At 52.0% G+C, this 25026-nt stretch overlaps 1 protein-coding gene across 26 annotated transcripts in view; it reads left to right on the top strand.

The window, feature by feature from the left end:
- PTK2 (protein tyrosine kinase 2) overlaps positions 1–25026 on the top strand; it is a 246281-nt gene that overhangs the window by 114026 nt on the left and 107229 nt on the right. For all 26 annotated transcript variants that reach the window (XM_045078169.1, XM_045078191.1, XM_045078190.1 and 23 more), the window contains 3 exons: positions 2689–2768; positions 4747–4809; positions 18640–18694. In XM_045078169.1, the coding sequence (XP_044934104.1) occupies positions 2689–2768; positions 4747–4809; positions 18640–18694 (198 nt within the window). The remainder of the gene's footprint in view (positions 1–2688; positions 2769–4746; positions 4810–18639; positions 18695–25026) is intronic.

Genomic DNA, 25026 nt, shown 5'->3' with positions numbered 1-25026 from the left:
GCTCAATAAATTGCATTTATTTCACAGACAAAAGGCAGTGAGTTCCTCTGGAAGTCAGTAGATGAGAGGCAGTCAGAAGTGTCTTATCAGAGAAATGAACATGGAGTGTAGTTGAACTCTGAGTCCTAAAGAAAGACACCTGAGCACAGCTTCGGTCTGTGAACGTGCGTGGTGGTTTCGGAGAGCGTCATCTGTGGATGGGGTTTGCCGTCTGTGCTCCTGCAGACACAGGCTGCCCAAGGCTTGCGGTAGGGATGTGGGGAGCCAAGGGTCTGTTGGGTGGCTTTGTGTGGGGTCAGTCCACTCTGCAGGGCGCACAGATCATTTCAGACCGTGGGGACACGGCACCGTGCGCCGAGAGAAGTGCACTGTTGATAGAGAACAACGCCTAGAGCTTTCAGGTCATGTTCATGATGGGGTTTTCTACAGGAATTAAGTTGTCATTTCCTCTCTGTGCATTTTTGCAACTAATGTGCATTCGGTTTTGATGAATGAAATAAAGTATGTGATTACGTTTTCCCACCTGTGAAACGTGCTTAAACATTGTAATTAATCTTTAAGATAATTTTGTAATGACGAATTTTACTCAGCAGCTAATTGATATTCTGCTGTGCTTTCTTTGAAGTCCTAACCGAATGGTGAACTAAGATCGACTGGTTCAGTCAGAACAACCGTGCTGTTCTCTGACTCATGGAAATACATGTCTTATTGTACCTCTTGTGCCTTTATTTTTGTGTGCGGTAATAAACCTATTTAGGATGCAAAAGTTCACCTTTGACGTTTCTCTCTATTTTTTGCTATATAGGAGAAAGGGCCAGTTGAAGTATAAACAAAATGATTCTAGGATTAAAGCTTTTTACTTAATTTAGTGGATTGAGTAAATCAGATCCACTGAGTCAGTCGTAAATACCTAATCTGTGTAAACAGTAGAAGTTACTGTTGCTTACGTATGTGGAAAGTGATATTTGCAGAGATACCCAGACCCCAATTTGAAGACTTTATTCGTTCATTCATTTGCCCACTCATTCTGTTAACCATTGTTATTAACGGCCTAGGTCTAGGTGCTAATGCAGAAAATAAGGCCAAGGTTTTGAGGACATGTTGAGATCAGAAATAGCATGGGGTTGCCCATGGCCATGGTCGTCGCTCCTCCTCAAGACAAAGGAGTGAGTCGGCAAGTACAGCGCGCGTTGGGTGTAGCCTCTTGGTGCGCTGGAGAGGCTATTCCCTTCTGAAGGCTCTCCCGAGGGTGGTGAATGGGCCGGAGGAAGTGTGGGTCAGTGGGTCGGCAAACTTCCTAGGCCAGCGCTGCCGAGCGGCGGGGCAGTTCAGCCGGCCACGGGCGGTCCGGCCTGAGCAGAGCTCGTCCTACACTCGGGTTTCTCTAGTCGCCCAGCAGTCAGCGCAGGGAGGTGGCCGGCGTGTTTCGGCCGGCGCTGCTTTTGTCAGGCAGTTAAAATAAAGGGCTAATGAGAGACTGGGAGGTTGGGGGTCTTTGTAGGGGAAGGTCACGATGATGACACACTTGGTGGAAGGTCGACAGAGTTTATCGGGGGTTAGAAGTCTTTTCAGCAAGTGAGCTGACAGCTTGGAGGTAGTAGCTGAAGAGCAGGGTCTTTGGAATTTTGTTCTAGGGCAGAGGTTATCATGCCTTATCTGTGAAGGGCCCGAGAGCAAATACTTCAGATTTGAGCACTAAGAGACAAGATCCAGGGTGTTTGAAGTACTTCTATAAGACGGGACAAGACAGGTTTGCATGAAATGTTGTATTGCCGAAATTGTACTGCAGGAGTGGAGTGTGGTCTTCGTGGCACAGTGCTGCTGTGGGGAATAACGGACCCCCTTGGGAGTGGCCACAGTCCCCAACTGTGGCTCAGAGTGGCGCTCCCTGTGGCCACGTCGTGTTGCTCCCTTAATGCTGCTTGAGAAGGAGGTCTGCTGTGTTTCGTCTCGGGAAGTGTATTCTTCTGGTCACATGCTCTCAGGTCAGCCGACAGCGCGCCACTCACCGTCACCGAGCACAGCCGTTCCTCAGAAGGTGCTTGTGGACTTCCTCTGGATTCTTCTCTTTTTTTCCCGATTCAAATTCAATTTAATTAACATAAAGGGCCTTACTAGTTTCAGAGGTAGAATTTAGTGAGTCATCAGTCGCTTGTAACACTGGTCGGTGCCCATTCCAAGAGTCTCCTTGCTATATTGGATTTTACACGTGTTGTGACCTTGCAGATTACTCACATTCGGGGTGGTGAGGTGGGACGTGTTAGTTGCAGAGTTACACGGGTTTGGAAATATGTAAATTTTCTTTGCCCTTGCCATGGGGGTCCAAAGAATGCTGGGGGGACTGTAGTTTGAGTTGAGAAAAGACATCCCCTGAGGATTCGCTTGGAACTGGAGATCTTCCTGCTTTCCGTTGTGACAGCGCGGGGCGCAGTGTCTAAAGCCGCTTGCGATTCAGGTGACGTTGTTGCTTCTTGAAGTTTAAGTGCTCTTGGATTAGATGCGTTCCCAGGAAGTCCATTTTATTTCCATAGCTGTTCTTGGTGTTACTCATTTTTATATCCAGCGTCTAGTACAATTATTGGCCCAGTGTCTGGTGGATGTGAGCGACATCCCAGAAGCAGTTGTGGAACGAGCGACTCTGCGCGTGCTCTGCTAACGCAGCACTGTCTTCCCGTTCTTCTGTTGCAGGTCAAGAGCGACTACATGTCAGAGGTGGCTGACCGTGTGGACCAGGACATTGCTCTGAAGCTGGGCTGTCTGGAAATCCGGTAAGGTGCTAACTGGGCGTTGAGGGCTTGGCTGCTCTGAGGTGTACTTTAGTTTGGGAAATTACCCAAGTATTTTCCTTTCCCTCATAAAGATTATTCATCAAATACTGAATAAAATTTGAGTAAAAATTGGAGATTTTAAATTAGGTTTGTCAGTGTAACTTTTAGAAATCTTAGGATCTTTTAAAATGGTATTTCATTGCATTTAAAGCTGGAATGATTGATGAGCGTGCACATGTGTGAGCAGGTCTGAAAGCGCTCCTCGGTAGTCCCCTGGGGGTCATGGCAGTGACCTGTGTCACTGGGGTCCCAGGTGCTAGCCACGCACCACAGGTGGGGACCAAGGAGTTAAACGCGCTAGTGCACACCATTTAAATGGAAGCATAAATAGCCACATACAGCTAGTGGCTGCCGTGTTGCAGGGTTATGGGAAATGGAAATCTGAGAATATCGTTCTTAATTCTGTTACTATTTGTCACCATGTGTCATATGTTATCTTCTATGCTAGCATTTTAATTTTGAATAGAAGAGTATTTTACCTTTTTCAGGTGTGATTTCAATTAAAATTTACTCTGGGCTCCAGTTTAAGATGAGTTGGTTAAGCTAGCCACAGTTTGATTATGTATGCTCGGAACAGTTAGAATTTCCCCCCAAGGTCACAGTTTTTTATACTGCACGAGGCTGTTACATGCCCGACCCTACAAAGACCCGAGGGCAGTCAGGGTGTCATTCTCAACTCATTAAAATTCACGTCCAGCCTTACTTCTGTTTCCCAGTAACGGAGGTCATCCCTCGCTGGTCTCTTCTGTCCCTGGCCTGCCCCTGAGCCCTCTCAGCTCTCGGCAGAAAGCGTCCTTGGCCGCCCTTTCTGCCTCCAGACAGTGCTGCGCGGGCTTATCTGGAGGTGGGGTCAGAAAGCACGAGGTGTTGGGCGAGAGGCACGGGGACCACCCTGGGTTCTCGGTACCTTTCCTGCTCCTTCCCGCACGGGCCTCCCGTGCTGTGTGTATCCCTCTCTGTCCCATGCAGTGTCCCTGACTTCACTGTGAAGTGAAGGGCTGCAGGAGAAGCCGGACGGTGCAGCCTCCCCCTGCAGGCCCCTCCTTCACCCCCCCGTCCCCGCGTGGGGAGAAAGTAAGAAAACCAAACTGAGAGACCCATCGGGGGCCCTCTGTAGTTTTTCATCTAAATCTACTACTTGCATTTTGAGTAGACCAAAGAAAAAGCCAAACAAATTTAAAAAGCAAAGCCAGTATTTATAGTATTAGAGACAGGTTTGAAACGGAGTCTGGTCCTCCTGTTACGTGACTTGAGACGACGTGTCCTACCTGTGTGTCCCAAAGCAGCTCCAGCCGGAGGTGTCCTTCTGCCAGGTACCATGTGTGTGCAGAGAGAATCCGGCACACGCGTGGCAGGTTCTGTAGAGAGAGGAGCTGGCTCCCGCGGGGCCCGACTTGGCTTGACTGGGTCGTGTGGAGTGCGGGGGAAGGCTAGACGACGTACATTCAGAGGGGTGGACAGCGCTGCCTGGGCCGGAGCCTGCCTCCTCCCTGCACAGCCTGTCCTAATGATTCTGTCACACGTCCGTGCACTTGCCCTTGGTGACAGGTGGCCCTGCAGGAGTCAGTGTACTTGCTGCTCGCCTGTTCCCACGGCCATCCTGCTCGTGCAGGCTCCCACCGAGAGACTAGCACAGCGGCCAGCAGTCGTAGCTAAGCTCCTTACACCTGGAGTCTGTCTTGTCTTCACAGAGCCACACCTGATTCACACTCAGGGAGAAAGCAAGTTCGTCCAGTAGGACGGAGCCTGTGTTCACTGCTCTCTGCCTCCCAGGGGCTTGGGAGTCACCGCTTGGGGTCGGGTTCGTGTGCATTACAGCACAGCAGGGTGTCTGTGGCCGAGCCGCAGCGCCGTGTCCGCTGAGCAGTGCGGACGCCCCTTACACGTGTGTGTGAATGTGTGTCTTCCCTGGTTTTAGGCGCTCGTACTGGGAGATGCGAGGCAACGCGCTGGAGAAGAAGTCCAACTACGAAGTGTTGGAGTAAGTACCCCCCGCCCCAGCCGCACCGCGTGCCAAGCAGTAGGCCCGCCTTCAGGCCGTGGGTGTTAGTTTGCCTAAAGTTAAATCCCAAACCCAAAACGCTGCCATTTCTAGAACAGTCGCATCTGGATGAAGGAAAGTTTTTATAAGCAAAGGGTTCCAACGACAGTAACCGCGCGTGCAGACCTTTTCCCTTGTTGGCGAGCGCCTTTGGGCTGATCGTGTGGCGTCAGCACGGACTGCCGTCTCCAGCTTCAGTCGTGTCGGGAGGAGGTCTCTTCCAGTTCGCATCGGATGCAGAACTGCCGAATCAGTTCCTCCTCACATTCCCTGTCCACGGTGCTGTAGGGTTTCCACGGGTGGAGATAAGTGAATCACTTGTTGCTTATGGAACAGGATGTTTAGAAAAACAAAATTTTTCGGATCATGGAATTGGTTTGTGTATTAGAGTTTGCCATCAGGTTGTCTTATCAGCGCATATCAGCATGCTGGAGCTTATGTCTGGGGAGGCGGGAGTTCCATACTGCATCGTTTTGATGATTCATGCAGCAAAAGAGAGTTGATCTTTAAGTCCCAGCAAAGGTCCGCTGTAGTCTCCTTAGGAATAGTGGCACATCTGGCCAACGCCTACCTTTTCTGGCTGTACTATTACTGAACTCCTGGTGGGTTTGGGAGGTGTAAAGTAAACGGGAAATAAAGTAAAAGGTCCCCATCACCACTCTGCTGTTGGAGCAGCTTTGGCTGCAGATCGCACCGGAGTCACGTTCCGTGGAACGAGTCCTGCCCTTCAGAGGATGGTGTCAAAGTCGGAAAGCCACGAACCTCCGAGACAGAAACCGCCAGCACTCACTGGGGCATAGATTCTCTTCACAACTGTCGCTTTCGTCACCTGCCGGACTCGGTGCTCGGACGCGTGTCATCGGCATGGAGGAGATCGTTAAAGATCTTATCTCGGGTGACGCTGGGCTTGTCCTCAGTTCAAATGGAGGCTCAGGATAACAGGAGTTTTACCTGTTTGGTTATTTGGTCAATTATCTGTTCCTTTGTCCATTGGTTTCTTTACTCATTAGTTCACTTAATGGACATTACTGAGCGTGTGCCCAGCCGCTGGCAGCCGAGTGCTGGGCATTCAGATATTAATAATCCAAAACGCTCACCCTCAGGAAGCTTCCAGCGAGCAGGGAGACTCAGCTGGGTGAGCAGGGCTGTAGAACAGTGTGCCCAGGGGCTGAAGTAGAGGAGCCTGGGGGCGGGGGCTGTCGGGAGCACGGTTCTTGATGTTCGAGGTGATTTCACGGGGGGATGAGGTCTCCCCAAGTCTCGAAGAAAGCATGTGGGCAGGTGGGGGGAGCTACCGGGGAAGAGGGATGAGACTTTGAAGGCACAGAGACACGGAAGTTCAGGTAGCAGCTAACAAACCGTCCATGCATTGTGAAGGCCATGTCAGCAACAGCCCACTGCTCTCCAGGAGCCTCTGGTCCTTGGCCGTGGCTGACTCCTCGGCCATCCGCAACAGGACAGTGGTGTGAGGAGCTGGGGGCTGTGGGCCGGCTGGCTGCTGAGACTTGGGTTCTGTCCTGTGCCACCAGGGATTCCACTCACAGGAAGAGTTTCTGTTAGACGGGGAGCCGGAGAAGTTGTTGGAGCCTGTTGATTTTCAGTTCTGAGGGAACGTGCATGTTTTTGCAATGAAAAGGAAGGAGAAATGTGGATTTATTTTATGTTTTAAAATCGCTTATACCAGTAGCATTAAAATCTTCCCTGGTCCCCCGTGCCTGGTTTCTAATGTCGTTCATCAGTGAAAGGAACCAGGGCTCCTTTGAAAAATGCCTGATGGCTGGGGGTGGGGGGGAAGGGGGTACAGGAGGGGCCTGTGCATCTTGGTGCCAGAAGGGAGGAAGTGCTCGGTCAGCATGGGGCGAGAGCACCTGAAGTGCCTAAAGCTGGAATCATTTGAGCTACAAAGTGAGCGAGTAGTTTTAGATTAGAACCCGGAGCGTAGAGCAGATACCCGGAGGCCCTCCTCGTACACATGAGCGAACACGTGAGAAGTGACAGATCTCCCCTACAGAAGAATTCAAAGTAATTTATGTAGATGTGACCATGAAGGGGGCAGAGCTTAAAATCCCACCTTAAAGGATGGGCTGTACTTGGAGACCTGTACAGGACGGCGTTGGGGGTGGGAGTTAGCAGGCAGTGAAGAAACCCGGCCGACACCACCTGAGCTAGACGAGCAAGGTTGGCCTCAAGCAGTGACAGGCCACACATGGCCACTTCACCTCTGGTGGCTTCCTCTTCTGTACCCGTAACCCCAGTCTCATCATGTGGAAGCACAGATAATTCCTAGTCGAGGGACATTATTCAAAATACCACCTTCAAACTGTCAAGATGGTCCAAAACCAGGAAAACTTGAGAAGCTGATGGAGCCAAGAAGAGCCTGTGGAGCCTGATGACGTATTTGGATTCTGAACCAAAAATGATGTAGAAAAAGTAACGAAATTTGAATGAAATACAGACTGTTTCTAATAACAAGTCAGTGTTGTGGTAGGAATTGTGGCTGATGTGCCATGCGTGATAGGGACTGGGAGCGGGAGCGGACCTGGGCGTGGGGCACCCGTGGGCCTCTCTACTATGTTTCCACATCTCTGGACAGCTGAGACTATGCTACAATAGTCTGTCTCCATTTAAAGAGAAATGATCTGGGAATGGAGATGAACAGCCAGTGGGGAGACAGGGGTGACAATCTCGAGGGTTCCAGCCCCGTGGTGGGCTGTTCCGTGAAGTCTGGGAAAGACCTGGGTGATACGTCACCTGGCAGTTAGCGATAGGACGCCAGAACATCTGTTGGCGTCCTTTGGGTCACCGTGAAAGCCTGTCCTGTTGCCGTGAACTGTATCCTGCCCTGTCCCTGCAAGGCCACAGCAGGAGCTATGGTGTCACGGGGTGGAAGGAGCCAGGCGTGCGGTAGATACTATAAAGGGACACAGAGCCAGAGGACAGCAGGGGCCCAAATGAAACCCTCATGTGCCACGCACTGACGTGTTTGTGGCAGCAGGGCAGAAGCAGGGATCCTTCGGGGTGGGGGTGGGGGGTTGTTTGGAGAGAGGAGTTTTCAGGTTAAGCTGTTTGCAACAAGGGGCCCCGGCTGGCTCAGTCGCTACAGCTGCTGCTGTCGATCTCTGGGTCGTGAGTTGGAGCCCCACGCTGGGTGTGGAATCTACTTAAAAACATTAATACATTTAATTAAAAAAGAAAAGATCTGTTTGAAGTGAAAGACAAGGATTGCATCAGAATTGGTGTAAAATTGGCTTATTTCTAGGGAATACAGAAATTGAGGCGATGGGCTAGGAGGTGGGGGGCAGAGGACAGACCCAGGCACTCATGGGTGGGGGTCAGTGAAGTGGAGAATATGGGGGTTACTGTGCACGGGGGGGCCGTATTATGGGAGAAATGGGTGCAGGGTGGTGCCATCGCGCCCTCTCGGGGGGTGTGGGGGGCAGGCTGAGTTACGTGCAGTCTGGAGGTTGTGTGTTCTCGTACAGGTGTGCTGTGTAAGTCAGGCAGACAAGCGAGAGAAGGAAAAGAAGTGGGTTTAAGAGGCTCACGGTCCGGGGTCGACCCTGGGTCTGTGCTGGGTCGACCTGCCCGTTCTCCATACCCCCCACCCCCCGGCAGGGCTTCCGTGTAGCCGCGGATGTTGTGTGCCTATCCTCTCGCCCAGAGTGTCTGGTGTGGGTCCTTCCTCCACTGTGTCCCATTCCCAGTGTGTGCTTCCAGGGCCACAGAGTGAGGGCGGTGCCCATGCCTGCCTCGGTGTGCGGGGTCAGGGAAGCGACCACATCGAGAGCCGGACGCAGTGCGGGCCCTGATGGGCCTCCGCCCTCGTTCCCCTTGTGATCTGGTCCAGAGGAGCGCTTGTCCCTCGCACTGAAAACCAAACTGTGTAGCGTTACTTCGCAGTGTTCGCAAGAGAAAAGCATATAAAGGAATGTCAGAGTTCACCTGTTAACTCAATCTTGAGCCTTTTCAGTCATTTTCATTCGTTTACAAGGTAGTAATACATTCTAGCTGAGAAAACTGGGACAGACTCGTCCGGTAAGACGGACTCCCATGGGCCTGTGCTCACCGCCGTCAGCCGCACTGTCCGCAGACGCAGCCCTGCGGTCCTCCCTCGTTCCAAGTGTGCGCACGCGGCGGGGCCGCGCCGGGCTCGGCGGGACCTCGTGTCTGTGAGCCTGCAGCCCGCCGCCTCCCATCGGCCTGGTTCGGGGAGCCGTTGGCGCTGAGCGAGCGCGTGGCCGCCGTCAGGTCGGGGGGTGTGCTGCATGCCACCAGTCCGCGCGGGGACGCTCTGGCCTGTGACAGCACGAGGTGGCGTCACCATGTTTCCTTGTGCGTTCTTGCCTGGTGACCAATTAGTGGCAGCTTGTTTTGTTTGCTTTCCCTTGATTACTGTTGATATTGAAGACCTGCCCGTATGTGGGCTGCCATACAGATTCCTTTTTTAAATTTGGCTGTATTTTTTTAAAGTTTTTACACCTATTTATGTTTTTCCTTATTAATATTAAGAGGGTTTTGTCATATTAACTATGTTTGTCGTATTTGTTCTGTATGTTCTTCCCAATTGGTCTTTGTCCGCTGTGATTATACGGCCCATCATCACCTAGGACTTGTTCTTTCTTTCATGTCATTTTTTTTTTTTTTAATGTAGTAAGATCTGCCAGTTATTTTCATTTTAGTTAAGAGTTTCAAGACCTGGGGCGCCTGGGTGGCTCAGTGGGTTAAAGCCTCTGCCTTCAGCTCAGGTCATGATCCCAGGGTCCTGGGATCGAGCCCCACATCGGGCTCTCTGCTCAGCAAGGAGCCTGCTTTCTCCTTTCTCTCTCTGCCTGCCTTTCTGCCTACTTGTGATCTCTGTCTGTCAAATAAATAAATAAAATCTTCAAAAAAAATAAATAAAAAAGAGTTTCAAGACTTGTTTGTTCTCAAACTTTTGTGGAGTTATTTCTATTTTTTCATCTCCAAAGATGCAGATATTTCTTCAAAGGTTTTCTTGGTAGTGGTGGTCTATGCTAACAGCTTCTTTGGCTTTTGTGGAGACCGTCTTAATGGGCTGGTGTAAGACCATTTCCCTCCAGTAACGGACTATAAAAACATTCAGACGCAGAGAACGTTGAGAGATCCGTGTCGTGAGCGTACGTGTACCCGCCTGCCCCCTGAACTCTTCGGGGAACATTCTGCCGTGTTCGCTTCCGCGACCGGAATACACTTTCTCTTCAGGCTGGTTAACGTCTGCCTTTCGTGGTACTTTGTCTCTTGACATGTCATTAAGTGAGAAGGTGTGTGTCTCCCTCTGTGAGAGTGGCTGGACCCATTCCCTCCTGTGGGTCAGTTCGTGTTTGCTCTGTATTTGGGTTTTTTTTCCCTAGAAACACAAAGAGTTTTTATCTTCTTGGTTACTTGAACCTCATGTCATTATTCAGTTACCCTCAGGCTGCCTAACCACACACACTTCCTTGTTTTGGGGGCACTTCTCGTCCCGAAGTTCACTCTGCCTTCTGGAGGTTAGCACTGACCTGGCTTTCATTTTCTCTGCTTGTATTACTTCTTCTGTTCTTTCCTTGTTACTTTTCTTCTGTTAATTCCCAATTTATTACATCCTTAAACTTTTACACGTGTCTCTTACAAGCATCATAGAGCCGGATTCCACAAATCCAGAACGTGTTTCTTCTAAATGGTAGATTTAATACATTTGTATTTATTAGGATAAACAATATATTTGGACTGACTTGTGTTGTCTTTATTTTTGTTGTCATTTTTTTTTCCCAAAAACTTTGTTTTTGGGGGGAGGGGATGTCTGTGTGTGTGTGTGTGTGTGTGTGTGTGTGTGTGTGGATTTTTTTCTTTTTTCTCTTCTACTGTTTATTTCTTAGTGGGTTTTCTTATTCTAAATCTTCTTGTCTCATGATTTGGAAATTTATAAACTATTTCTGTTCTTTTACTAGTTACACTTCCATTTGAACCTTCTGTATTAACTTAACCAGTTTAGATCTTAACGTTCTCTTCCCCTCTCTTCTGGACACCCTCTCCATACGTCCTGCTGGCTCGCACGCCGTTCCGCCGTGTGCTGGTTCTGTTTATTTCAGCCCCGCGTGTTAGATGTTGTTATCGTAACCTCACGCAGACACGGTCGATTCGGCAGCACAGACACCGCTTCACCTCTTGCGCATCGCTGTGTCTGCCTCAGACCACCCTTCCCCCTCCTTTGCCTTCAGACGCTGTACTTGCTCCACGCTCGAGAGATTGCCTTCGGTACGGCTGCTGACCGATGCGCGGCTGCTTCTCTGCGGTCACTCTGTCCCTTTAGACCGCTGCGTTGCTCTTCCTGTCTCGCTCGTTCCTCCTGCTTGCATTTTGTTCATGACCCAGCTTGGATCCGTGTATTTCATCTGGAAAGTGTATGTGCTGTCGGCCCTGGAATTGTCAGCACTTGGACCTCTGTGGCTCTTACTCTGGTTCGTATTTTCCATCCGTTTCTCCCTGTGATGGTGTCTGTGTCGTTCTCTAGATTTGCCCTCTGAGCCCTTCATTCCCTCCTGAGTAGTCTCCGTCCTACCTCATAGCTCATGTTTCATTTCACCATTGATACTTTTCGATTCCAAGTTCATTTCTGGGGATGCAATCTGTTCTTCCCAATAGCCTTTTGTTGCGTGCTTGTGTGTGTGATGTGCCAGGAGTGTGTCCGTTGGCTCCTCCTCTGACCCACACAAGCCTCCAGGTGGCTTGAGTCAGAGCTGGTGGACCGAGCTTGGGCAAGCAGGGCTCCCCAGGGACTTCGTGGAGAGCCGCGGTGAATGGCACAGCTGCAGCTTCTGTCGGGTACAGGCCCATCCCCCAATACACGCCTTCAGACGGTGTCCCGTCCAGAACCCAAGAGCGGGTGCCTGGGGCCGGGGGTCCCAAGGCTCCTGACCCCCAGCGCTCGGCGTGGGCCAGGACAGGCACACAGGTCTGCCTGCTTATCTCCATGCTGCGTGAACAGTCTCGTCGCTCAGCCTGCCTTCTGGTATCAGCTTCCCTTTCTCTTACGGTATATTATTTAGGAATTCTTTTGTTTGTACCTTTGGTGGTAAAGTTCAGATTCTGACATCTTGAAAGGGAGCTTTACTGCATGAACAATTCTTGACTCATCATGGTAGTTTCTCAGTACTTTAAAAATTCGTGGAGGGGCACCTGGGTGGCTCAGTGGGTTAAAGCCTCTGCCTTCGGCTCAGGTCATGATCCCAGGGTCCTGGGATCGAGCCCCGCATCGGGCTCTCTGCTCAGCGGGGAGCCTGCTTCCTCCTCTCTCTCTCTCTGCCTACTTGTGATCTCTGCCTGTCAAATAAATAAATAAAATCTTAAAAAAAAAAAAATTCGTGGAGCTGTTCCTTCGGTTCTGCCTTTGCACACCGCTGTTGGAAAGGCTGGTGCCAGGGCTTTACACCTGTGCCCACTGAGTGGGTCACCCGGCTGAGCGGACTCCGGGCCTCCTGCCCCAGGGACCTGGCAGCCCGGTCCTCCAGGGCCTCAGCATTTCTCTTTGCTACTGAGCGTTGCTAGTGACTTGGGGCCACTTAGAAAGGTATATATTTTCTGGTAAAGAAAAGAATTCTACACAAATCCAGAGTATCGTGTGTTTCCTATTAGTTTATTTTAGGCTTCTCTTTTCCCTGACAGTCAGGAGAAAAATTGTGAAATAGTCCGCAGGATTGCCTAGTTTTTGTCAGAAAACTTAAAGACAGTCTTGGTTATTTATAGCCTAATGAGGGATGCCCCTTCGACTTTACTGTTTCTGAATAACTCTTTTGAGTCACACTGGAGATAACTGGGCCGCTTCTACGAACAGGGAAAGCACTGTGGAGGGACTTCTGTAGTTTTTCTTTAAACTAAAGAGCTAATCTGTCCATGTCTTTCACCGTCCGTAGAACCAGTGTGCCTTCTCTGTAGGCAAAGGGGAGACGTGTGGCGAAGACGCCCCAGCCCCGGCCCCAGAGCGCGGCCTCCCGAGGGTGCGCGCCTCCAGGAGCAGAGTGGCAGGCCGGTGGGTGAGACTCTGCGTGCACCTTTGTGAGCAGAGGCCGGGCAGGGGAGGAAGGCACCTGCCGCAGGAGTCCGCTCAGAGGTTTTAGGAAAAATGTTTCATACTCAAGCTAACAACTGCATCGTGACAAAGACAGATTAACCAAAAGAAGCTGTGAACCCGTTGAAGGAAGAATTTTATATTCTGCTGATTCTTGTTTAAACCACTGACTTGTGTTGTGAAGTTACATGAGTTACTTCACCTTCCAGTTCTGCTCATTTCCTTGTTACGTGGTTTGCTCTTTAAAGAAATGTGTTTTTCATCATCTTTGCATGTGATGCAGTCCTCTGTAGTTGTTTGTGTGCTCGTGTCCGTTTTCCGCTGCGACGGTCCACGGCGCGGACCAGGGCCTCCCGCTGTTCCCATCACCGAGCCGCGTCTGACGTTCATGTGGTGTTACAGCAGTAGGTATTTCTTGAAGAAAAAAAAAATGCATGATTTAAAATGATCTGAGGTTAGTTACATTGTCTTCTAGTCGCAGTCTAGCGCTTTCTGTAGTTACCTGCCATACATAAAGAAGGTGCTGATGGCTTTGGCCTGAATCGGCAGTAGCTTAACTGTTAGATCAAAGGTCATGCCTCTTCCATACAGGACAGGCCCTCGCGGGCCCTGTTCTTCTCTTGCCCCGCCCTCCTTGCGTCCGTAGCATGGCCCCCTTCCTCCCGTGGCCTACGGTGGCTGGTGGACCTTCCAGCCTCCCAGAGGAGGAGGAAGTGGGCGCCCTCTCTCTCTCTCCCCTCCCCGCAAGGACACAGCTGTGTACATAGTATTTCCCTTCGAGGGACATGGCCGAGTCGTAGTCACGTGGTCACGGCTGGCTACAGGAGAGGACCGCAGGGCTATGCCAGGCCAGAAGACAGCTTCTTACTACCCAGGAGGGCAGAGAGCCTGCCATTCGGAAATGGACAGCAGTCTGTACTGTGGTTAGAGAACTTCCATATTTATCAGTTTTTAAGAGGCTTAAGGCATTTTAGAGGCTAATATCTCAGTGGTATTTTTATGTTAAAGATACTCAGGGTTTGGGGTAAGGGTGAGAAGGGGATGCTGTATGAAATGCAGATTTTAGTTGTGTTTTCACATCAGTTTTGGTTGCTCTTTGGCCTGAGCTTTAAATCTTTGAGGAATTATGTCCGCAGAGTATTAGTCACCCAGAGCCAGCAGACAAGATCAGGGTCTTCTCAGAAGTGGTGCCAAAGGGGAAATAAATTCATCTCTGACTTGAGAATCGACTTACTGTGAAGCTTCCAACACACTCCGGTCTCCCAGCCTGCTGTGTTGGGGCCTGTGGACTTGGGTGCACGTGTGCGGGGCAGGGCTGCAGGCTAGGAGTCTGCAGGCAGCAGCCAGGGCACTCCGGAACGTTCGTCCTCTGTATGGTAGAGCCTGGGTGTCAGGGAGAGGCTGCAGGGGGCAAGCAGTGCCGCCTGCGGGGGGGCAGGAGTGTGTCTCCTTACTGGGACGGCTGTCCGTGGGGGACGGGCTGCGGAGGGGCAAGGCCTGGGAGCGGGGGGGTGGGGGGGGGTCAGCCTGGAGCCTGTGGGGCAGAGCTTGGAGCTTAACGCTGTCATCATCGGTCAGCAGTGGTTCAGATAGTTCCTGGGAAGGACAGAGGTAAAGTAACCGCTAATTAAGAGGACTCTGGTTACCGTTGATCACAGCGATCATGTCAAGCTTCAGAAACCCCGAGTCTCAACGAGCAGACGTTTGGGTTCCGGAGCCCCGTTGTCTGACAGCACCTCTGGGAGTGGCTGTTGACCCGGTGTCTCCCCTGAGGAAAGGGGGCGTGTGGGGAGTGTCCTGCCCCGTCACCCAGCTTGGGGCCTGGTGTGAGGAGGCAGATGAGGGGCAGCCTTGCTTTCTTTGAAGCTTCACATCAGAATAATTTGAAGTTTAGAGACCAAAGGATAGAAACCCTTTCTGCCAGCCCTGAGAGAAAAGTTGGAAGGGGAGTCCCCAGAAGCTCCCTGCTGTCCAGGGACAGGCAGTCCCGGCTGAAGGCTGCTGGTGTGACTCCCAGCTCCGTCCTGCAAGGTCCGCTACCTGCCGCTGCCACGTGGTCCTGGGCCGCCCTCCTCCCGACTGCGGGGCTCTGTTCCAGAGGTTGGGATGCTGCGTCCTGTGCCCAGTGCGCCGGGTGGGCAGCTGAGCCCAGCATCCGTCCGTCCTGCTCACCCCTGCGCTCACCGGGGAGCCCTCGGCGCCTGGCCCCGAGCCCTGGAGAGTCAGGGTGCCTGCCGCCCAGTGCAGTGGCCCACTGCGGCGGGAACGTCCTCTTTGCCCCGGCACGCGTGGCGGCTGCTCCCCCATGTGTGGCCGCAGAGCCCCTGACATTTGGCCACCACCACAGGGAGCTAGATTCTTCGATCGAGTGTAGCTGCCTTAAGCACATACAGCTTCCCAGGATCGCTGCAGTGAAAAGTATGGCTCTGACCTGATGGTCACGTCCTATTTGTTGTGCGTGGGTGTGCACATCTCCTCGGAGCACGTATGGGAGTCGAGCAGCCTAATGCTTGAGTTTGGGAATTGGGGTTTGGCAGTATTCTAAGAGTTTCACGTAGCTAGTTTCCTGTCCAGTGCGTTTACAGGAACTCGGGATCTACCCCTTGACAATTGTTTGTACAGAATGGGTTACCTTGTAATAAAGGCCGGTGGCTCTGAAACCTCCAGCCAGTATGCACTGTCTGACTCACCTTGCCTCACGTGAGTGCAGAGTCTGGGCTCATACAGGTGAGTTGGACGGCACAGGAAGCTAAAAGCTCTTCTGGTGCACGTCAGAGTACACACCGTCACCCGGTAGCACTGTCACAGCGGGACAGCCTGCCTGTCCCTGCTGGGTGTCCTAGCAGAGGGTGTAAATTTGGTCATCTCCGTAAAACTGAGCGTGGCGCCCGAGGTGCTGCTCGGGGACCCTCAGTGTCCTCCACCACGAAGCCCAAAGTAGATTGGCTTCCTGATTAAATTAACGGGGATGTGTTCTTGAATTTTTCTGATATTTTGTGTACTTCAGCCTTGTTTTTAGTTTCTCATTTGCCAGCTGTCACATTTTTTTTTAAAGATATTTTAAAAACTTATTAGCGAGAGAGAACAGAGCGAGCAAGAGGAAACACAAGCGGAGGCAGGAGGGGCAGAGAGGGAGAAGCAGACCCCCACTAAGCGGGGGGCCCTCGACGGGGCTGGACCCTTACCTTGAGATCGTGACCTGAACGGAAGGCAGATGCTTACCTGGCTGAGCCACCCAGGTGCCCCAGGTGTCACGTTTAAAAGAGGTCTAACACACAGACAAGTGTTACAATCCGTTGCTCAAAAATAATTGGAAAAGCGAAACTGTAGCATTTGTTGACCTTAGCTTTTTATTCTTTTTCTTAAACGGAGCTGTCTTCATCGTGGAAATAAAAGTAACACCTAGAAATAGGCTTCATTTTCCCGAAGAAGTATGCCCTCTCTCACTTTCCATGAAACATACAACCCTTTGGGTCCATCTGTAATTTCCCCATTTGTGACAGAAACGAGTGTGGTAAATTCTGTGCTTTCCTCTTGGCTCTAAGAGAAGTAGATGCATTACCTGTTTGACTAACGGTGACGCTGTTCTCAGTCAGGAAGAGAACATCCCCTGCCCTGGTCGTCTCCCCATCCAGAGACTGGTGGCCCACTGCCTCCTCGAAATCCCCACCAGGAGGCCGCGCCCACCTGGCTTGCGCCCCCACCTGAAACAAAACGTGCCCCCGGCCTTCCGCTCGCAGTGCACGGGTCCGCGTCCGCTCGCAGTGCACGGGTCCGCTCGCTCACACATGGCCTGGTGTCCGCAGGTCTGATCTCTGCCTTTCTCACTTCCTCTGCTGCCTGCCCTCCCCCCACCGCTTCCCTGGGCATCTGCCCGCCTTCCTCCCTCCTGCTCTCCAGGTTTTATCCTCCCCCAGCCCCACCGCATATTCTGCTCATGGTGGAAAACAGTCTCGCCTCCCTCTGCTCAGACAGTGGGGAGTCCATCACGAGGCCCAGGCTCTCATAGGACAGGAGGGGCCCTGCCCTACGGTATTTCTGGAAGAAAGAGTTGTGGCTTGCGGCAGGATTTAGTGTTCCCGGTTTACAAAGAGAAAACCTTGGCTTTATAGGTGTTTACTGGGAGCCAGATGCATCCTGCGGCCCCGAGAAGACTGCAGCCCAGAGCTCTCCGGGTGGAAAATGCTTTCAGTGCAGACGGTTGCCCAGAAAGGAAAGGAGGGGAGACAGTGCTCAGGAACAATGCCTGAAAGTCCCAGGCTTTTTTCTCCTTTATCCTCATTGTGCTGCTTCCCATAGTGGCTGGCCCCCGAGCCCTTAAAGGCAAAGTCCCTGTCTAGGAGGCAGCCGGAAAGGGCAGACCCTGGGGGAACATTTCTTCCTCTTTCACACCCTTTCACAGTAGGGTTTCACACCTCTTTCACACGGCTTTCACAGTAGATGCTGCTGGTCTGGAAAGGTAAGGAAGGGAAGTTACAAAGCAAAGTGGTTAGAAAAAGAAATGGAAAACCAGGGTTGTATGAATTCACTGGTGGGTAGAACCAGGAAACCGTATGTCCTGGAAGTCGAGAACGAATTTCAGAAGCGTGTCGTGAACATAATAGCAATGAAAAAGAGTGGGAACCGGGACCAATTTTGGATTTAGGGAGCATTGACTAATAGATTATAGAATACGTGGTTGAGATGTTTGGATGTGGGATCAACCGTTCAAACTCCGTGTGATATCTGTGGTTTTGTTTGTAATGCCAGCTAACTTACAGTCGTGGGTAAGGAAGTCATCCCTTTTGTATTTTTAAAAATATTTTCTGTTCAGCTTACAGTTTCCTTATGTGATTCCGAAGAGATACCTGTATTTAGTTTTCTCCTCCTTGATTCTGTTCTGTCCTCCGTGGGTCTCCCCACATTGCCTGGTGGCTGCAGAGGCTTGTTCGATTTTACTAGCACAGGAGGGCCATCTAGTGACCAAAAATCTTGGCACACTCGGGACCAAAGGGAGCAGAAAAGGAAGGAGCTGGTCTTTCCAGTCTGTCTTCTTGGCGGAGTGTTTTGAGGCCCATGATCATAAGGTTCAATCCTGTAGCCTAATCTAAAGAAAATTACTGGAACTTCCAACCTTCCCACACTCAGCTTTCTGACTTTAGGCAAATAATCTAACTTCTTGCTTTTTGCTTCTTATGTGAAACTGAGATGATAAACTTTGGTTTGGTGAATGAATCCCTTAGTCAAAAAAAGATTACTTAAAGAAAATAGTCAACTTTTAGGATTAATTTAAGGAACTTTTTTTAAGCTTCCATGGTTTATTCCACACCTTTTCCTACTCTAGTCCGTCTGCTTTGTCCACAAATATGATGTCACCAAGTTTGAACCCGTGTTGATAAGGCAAAGCTTCAGGCAGTGTCTGCGCAGACACTGCCGTCTGCCAGGAGACCCAGTTGTGGAACGATTTTAAACAGTGGGGGTTAAGTAGGAAAAAGATGTTCTACTAAAAGCAACTTGTATTAATGTTTTCTGTTCATATCTAGAAGATGATCTGTCCCGCCCCTTCCCTGACTGTGCTGGCAGAATGGAGCCTTATTTGACTTCCTTCCTTCCTAAATAACACACAGCAGGAGAAATAACTTACATTGCATTTATGTTCTTGCAACAATGTCATTATATTAATTGATTTGGTGGCGTTATTTGTTAATACGCTTCTTTTTATGTTTCAGAAAAGATGTTGGTTTGAAGCGATTTTTTCCTAGGAGTTTACTGGATTCTGTCAAGGTAATTAGAATTTGCTTTATCACACTCAGATGGCCACGTTATGTAAATACTTCCCTGTGGTGTATGGTTTTCTCTCTTATGTGTAAAAGTTACAATGTAAAAAGGCTGGTGGTTCTTATACTCTGTTAATAGTAAGTAGACTTTCCTGTACACAGCTCTGTCCTACAAAGTCACGGTTTCACTTGCTGTCACGTGTGATGCTCAGCTAAGTACAAGACTAAGAAAGCTGCACACACAGTAGGCCTTGTCACCTACGTCTTTATGGTCTCAGGAATGTTGAGACACTAGGTGAGGTAGTCGTGTGTGTGTCTCTCACGCATGTGAACATGTACGCGCACTGTAAGATCTCTCCCCCCTCGTGAGTAACTCGGTCTGCACCGTGTCCCCTCCCTCCCTGCAGAGGGAGCCGCAGGGGAGGGATGCCCTGGGGCTCTGAGGCAGGGTTTCCCCGCCAATCCAGAGCACATGGGGAGACGTTCGTTCGAGTGTGGAGGGAGGGCATAGGCTTCCGTCGGAATAGCGTCCGGCTTGTGGGACCTTTGCCATTTAGGAGCCTCATGGTCTCGGGCCCGTTTCTTATGTCCACAATGAACAAAACTGCATTTTGTAGGGTCGGGGTGACTGTTTGACAGATCAGTGTATGTATGTCACCTATCACGGCATCCGTACCACTGCGGTTTACATGTGAATGGTGGCTCTTAGCGCTCTGTCACAGAGGTGGTGTTCTGTCCTGGAACAGCCGCACAGCAGGCCGTCCGAGTAGGTGGGCGTGAGTGTTGCGAGAGGGCCAGCCTGTCGGTCCGGAAGACCAGCTCTGAGGCCACGCTGCCTCGGTGAAAATTCTGACTTCATCACTGTGAACTGCGTGGTGTTTTTGGCCAAGTTACGTGATTTTACTCTATTTTAGTTTCCACACGTGTAAAGTAGGGATGAAACCAGTTTCTAACCCTTGGGCTTCATACAGGAATGAATGAATTTGTAAACACAAAGTCTGAGAACAACGAACACCAAACTTGCTAAGAGTTACGTGGCGTGAAGAGGAGGAGGACTGAGCAGCTTACCTGCACTGATGAAATGCCAAGTCGAGCGGTTTTTATTGCATTAATCACTTATTTATTTTTAAGATTTTATTTATTTGCAAGAGAGAAAGAGTGCACAAGTCGGGGGAGGGGCAGAGAGAGACGAACAAGCAGAGTCCCTCTGAGCAGGCCGCCCAGCTTTGGGTTCGATCCCAGGACCCTAGAATCATGACCAGAGCCAAAGACAGGCTTCACCGTCTGCGCCCCCAGGCGCCCCTGCATTAGTCATTTCTCCGCAAGAGTATCTTGGTCATCATGCTGCTGCTGCTTGTTCCGTACGGGTTGTCCACTGTGTCCCACTGCCCGTTACTGGGTCCGAGTGTTGGTACAATTTCCCAAACGCAGTCTGTGACACAGGCCATGTGCGCAGGCCTCTGCGTGCTGCTCGTTGGAGCGTCAGGGAGGAGGTGGGAAGGGCCTGCCTTGCTCGCATAGCTTCTCAGCGGTCTAAAAATGTGAAGCAGATCCCAAAGCGTGTGTTTTAAAGTACTCTGCAGATGTGGTGAACAGTCAGGAGGAGCAGAGGAGTACGCTCTTCTGCGATGTTTCAGGCCCCGTTGTCAGTGTTGCTCCTGCTGTTTCATTCCCATCCACGTTTCCTGATCCACTCCCCGGAGGCTGTAGTGAGCCAGTGGGGAACCGGTCGTGCAGGGCCCTCCAAGCAGGTGATCAAGGCCAGGCCCGGCAGCGGCGGGTGGGACAGCAAGTTCACAGACCATTGCCCTGAGTGAGGTGGCCACGGTGGCAGGCAGAGGACAGAGAGCTTTAAGTGAAGTTAGTGAAGTTTGGTGTGGTGGGAGGGGTTGGAGGAGAAATCCAGGATGTTTGGAGGCGAGGCTCCAAACAGTGGCTCCACCATGGTGAGATGGTGCCTTCCAGGGGGCTGTTGGGTGTGGGCTCGCTTCGACCTGGAGAGTCCTGCTGTGGTGCTGAGAAGGTCTAGGCAGACAGCCCTCGAGTGGAAGGGATGCTCTTGGGCCCGAGTCTGCAGTGTGTTAGCAGGCGGGGTGGGGAGGAGGCGGCCACACAGGGGGAAGACACCCTTCTTTAGCAAATCAACATTTCACCTAACAGAAAAGTGTACTAGCCAGTGTGAAATTAAAAAGCAGCAAAGTATGTGAAAATGGCTGTGTTCTGTCAGGACCTGAGCTGCTCTCAGGTGTGAGCCCAAGGCGGCCTCAGTTCCTGCAGTCTCTTGGGATCCCCAACAGATTGCTCTACATTGAAAAAGGGTGCTCATACTCAAAACAGGGGACCCCCACCCAGGGGTCACAGATACCCTGGTGTAGGTGTAGCCCAGGTGATCCTCAGCACCCGGGGAGGTCTGCGAGGGGACGGGCCTGAGCCTCCCCCAACACCCCGTCCCCATGGCTGGCTCCCCCAGACCTGGGCTCCCCCACGCCCTCGCACAGTCTCCTCAGCACCCGCACCGCTGGAGCTCCGTCCTCCTCTCAGGACTCTGCTCAGGGCCTTCATCTTCACCTTCTCAAATCCGGATTCACAGTTACTTCCCTGTCTGCATTTTGTCTTCCGGCCTCCACCCTATTTTAACATCCCGAGGGTCCCTATGACGCCTGCTGTGTTCTCCACCGCGAGCACCGTGTTTGACATGGTGCCTGGCACTCGGTGACGTTTGGTGCACCTCACTCAGATGACCGAGTGGACAGCTTGCAGAGCGACTGGAAGATGAGTCGAGTTAGTGGGGAGCCGTGTAGGAGGGCGCCACGGAAGGAGGTCCTGCTCGGGAGAGCAGCGCCCAGAGTCCCGCACGCTTGTGCTCCGCACCCGCCCCGCATGAGCCCCCTTCCCTGACCAGACTCGTCCCTCCAGGCCCCTTGTGTCCCTCGGATCTGTCCCAGTGGTTGTCCTCGCTGTCCTGCTGCTGCCACTGACTCTGGTGTGAGGGCGGCTCTCATGGTGGACTGTGGGCCTGCTCCCTGTACGGCTGTCAGCTTGAGCTGGCGGCAGCGTGGAGAACACGCTGGAAGCAGGCAGGGCTGGGGCGGCTGGGGACGGGCAGTGATTGGGCCTGGGCACCGGGGCTTCCGCTAGAGCAGAACGGGAGGTGCCAACCGTGGGGAACTCAAGCGAGCTTGCCCTGAACTGAGTAAAGAGCAGCAGCGTTCTGAGTTCAGGCGCTGCTGATTTTGTGGCAAGCGGGAGACCAGTGTTTAGATACAGATTCATCGAGTGGTTCTCACCGAAGCACAGCAGAACTCACTTCCCACCTGCTTTCTCATGTACTTTTGTAAAACATGTTTGGTTTCTTAAATAGCTTAATCAGTCTTAAAAGTTGTGTCACCAGAAAATGAAAGTGGTAACTATGTGAGGTGGTGGACGGCCTCTAGACTTGCTGGGGTGCTCATTTCACAGTATGTGCAAATACTGAATCGCTGTGTTACGGACCTGAAACTGATACAATGCTACGTGTCAAATGTCCGTTAAAACACACTTTGCATGCATTGTAGGGGCGGGTGGATGAAAGAATTTAACTACTATTTTCCCACCTATTATTCTTTTATTGCAAGTTTTCTTTAACATTATGTTATATAAACTTTACTTCTGGGAAGCTCTGCAGGTTCAGTGTTGCGAGCAGCATCTGATACGTATTGGGCGACTACTGTAAGATTACTTTGTTGTTCATGGTGGCTATGTAGCAATTTCTGATGACCAAGCCAGTGACACTGTTCCACTCTGGAGAAACATCACATTCTGGGTCAGTTTCTTTGTAGGGATGGGTTTCAAATTGAACAGCCTTCACAGGTAGACACCTTGTGTCCTAAATCCAGGCAAACATAGTGAGACCTGAAACTATGAATCAGGACAGAAAGTGATACGGAATAGTCTCGCTTGCTCTAGCCGGTCCTAGAAGTGTCCTGAGTCACGTCAGCAGAGTCTAGGACGTTAGATCTTGTGGGGTCGTTTATTCGCTGAGACTGTGGGAAAGAAACGGTTCTGGCCTCAAGAGCCTTCTCAGAAAAACAGAGCTGGGGCTCCTCTCAGACAGCAGGGTTTTCTGGACACCGGAGGTTTAGGCAACGTGGAAGTCCAGGCCGTGGGAAAGTGTGGGTCCTCCCTTCTGAGCAGGGGCCGTGGTAGTTGCTGGGAGCCAGGGTCGTTTCTGTGAGCACAGGAAACTAGTCCTGAGCGGATCCTGGGGCCGCTGTCCTCCCCGAGACCTCTGGTTCTTAGCGCAGGGCCGGGCCCGCATGCCCGGGTGGCACACAGGAGCAGCCCGCAGAGGCTGGCGTGTGTCCGCAGGGTTGGCGGCGTGGAACGCGTGTGGGATTTGCTCACACCCTCCGTGCTAACCGTCATTCAGAGTTGCTGCTTTCAGTGCTGTCCCCGCAACTCTGAAGTTCCCAGAGATTCCCAGCACGTCAGTGCTGAGTGCAGGGGATGGAGCAGCAGTGGGGCTGGCCACGCGCTCTGCTGTCCCTTGACCCTCAGGACGCAGCCTTGCGAGCGGGTGGGAAAGGTCAGAAGGCAAGAGTCCTGTGCACAGAGAGCACCGAGGGCGTGAAGCCTGACGTGGGGGGAGGGAGGGGCAGCAGGGCCTGGCCTTGTGTTGCCACCCTGCGCCCCACATGGTCCTGCTGCTGGCCGCTGGTGGAGGGACAGGACACTCGGGGGGAAGCAGGATGGGGCGCAGTCGTGTCACGAGATCAGCGAGACAGTGGGCAACCACGGGGACTAGAAGGTACCACGTTTTATTTTGACACACGTGTCCATACTCACCTGTCACATGCAAGTTTATTTTTTTTATAACCGGCTTTGTAATGTTAAAAAAAAAAAAAAAAAAGACTGGAAAACAGGTGGTCTGCGCACCACCGGCATTGGCTTTGCCGTACTAACAACCAAGCCCCTGTGAGGCTCGTGAGCACGCCTGGCCCCTCCCTCATAATTTCGCCATCTCTCGCCGTCTCTCTTCCGCCAGAACTTGTGGCTGCAGTTCTCGGTGCTGCACGGAAGGGGACGGGCAGTGGGACCGGACAGTGTCCTTCCTTTGTTCTCAACCTGCCCATCCATCCCTTGAAGATACCTCTTAGGCACCCAGTGTATGCCGCCGGGCTCCTGCCCTAACCGGGCCTCACTGACATAGCAGGGTGACCGCAGGGCCTGCCCAGAGCCCTGTCCTTGGGCTTGTACCCCTGAAGTCCCAGTCACTCGGCCAGCTTCAGCCCCCAGCTGACGGCCTCTGGGAGGGGGAGTGACGTTCACATCTGGACCGCAGACCCTGGCGCCAGGCTGCTTGGGCTTCAATCCTGTCTCTGCCGTGCAGCTCTGAGATTTGGGGTCTCGGTCGTCTCTGTGCCTCCGTTTCATCATTTGTAAGCCGGGGGGATAGAACTTCTCTGTGAGGCTGCTGCAGAAGCGGAGGGCGTCTGGAGACGAGAGAGCAGCCGTGCCCTCCCTGAGCCTCCCGCAGTGCCCCATGATGACACAGCCCCTGACTTGGCCGCAACTCTTGGGGGCTGGACCTTCTTGGCCACCGTGCCCTTTATCCTGGCCCCTGTGGCCCTGAGGCAGCCCAGGCCCAGTTCTGACCCAGCGAGATGATTCCATCTGCTGAGCTTCCAGGGGCTGGAGCTGCAGGGTGAGGCAATCCAGCTCGTGTTTTAGAAAGAGCGGCTGGCCACAGTGTGTCCAGAAAGTCGATGGTAGTCTGGGGGGCTGTCGCAGAGGTTCGCGCCAGAGTGGGGTGGCGTGGTGGAAGGCATTAGGGAACACCCTGTGCTTCTTGTGGAAGCGCTTGCAGCACGTGGGGGTATAGCGGGGTTGAGCGGGTAGGGAAGAGGGGGGTCAGGACTGCCACCTGGCTTCTTCAGCATCTGGGAGGTCAGCCGAGATCGGGGCGCTGAGCCTGGAGGGTGATCCCAGGTTCTCTTCGTGGCCTGTCAGCTCTGGGATGTGTGGTAGGTCCTGTAGAACCCTCAGGTGGGCGGCTGGGGCTGGCGGGGGGGATGTCTGACACTCTGGACACGCCTTCAACTGCTCGGCTTTAAGGAGAGAACTCTGTCTCTCCCACTTGGGAGAGAAACCTCTTCCGGGTGACACATTTTGAACACATTTCGAACAGTGAGCAGGTGTGAGCGTGGAGTGTTGTCCGCTGTTTCTAAACAGGTGACTGGTTGGGAATCGGCTACAAGGCAGAGAACTGGCTTCGTTTCTGGACCTCTTTGACCGGGTTAGTCACCGCGCATCATTACCCATCTGCTCTGAGTGAACGTTCTTAGAGGTGCGAGTGGCCAC

Source organism: Mustela putorius, unplaced genomic scaffold (assembly GCF_011764305.1).
Source record: "Mustela putorius furo isolate JIRA1106 unplaced genomic scaffold, ASM1176430v1.1 tig00000228_pilon_pilon_pilon, whole genome shotgun sequence".
In the NCBI taxonomy this organism is placed as follows: Eukaryota; Metazoa; Chordata; class Mammalia; order Carnivora; family Mustelidae; genus Mustela; species Mustela putorius.
The sequence above is the reverse complement of the archived record's forward strand: the minus strand, read 5'-3'. Positions and strand labels throughout refer to the sequence as shown.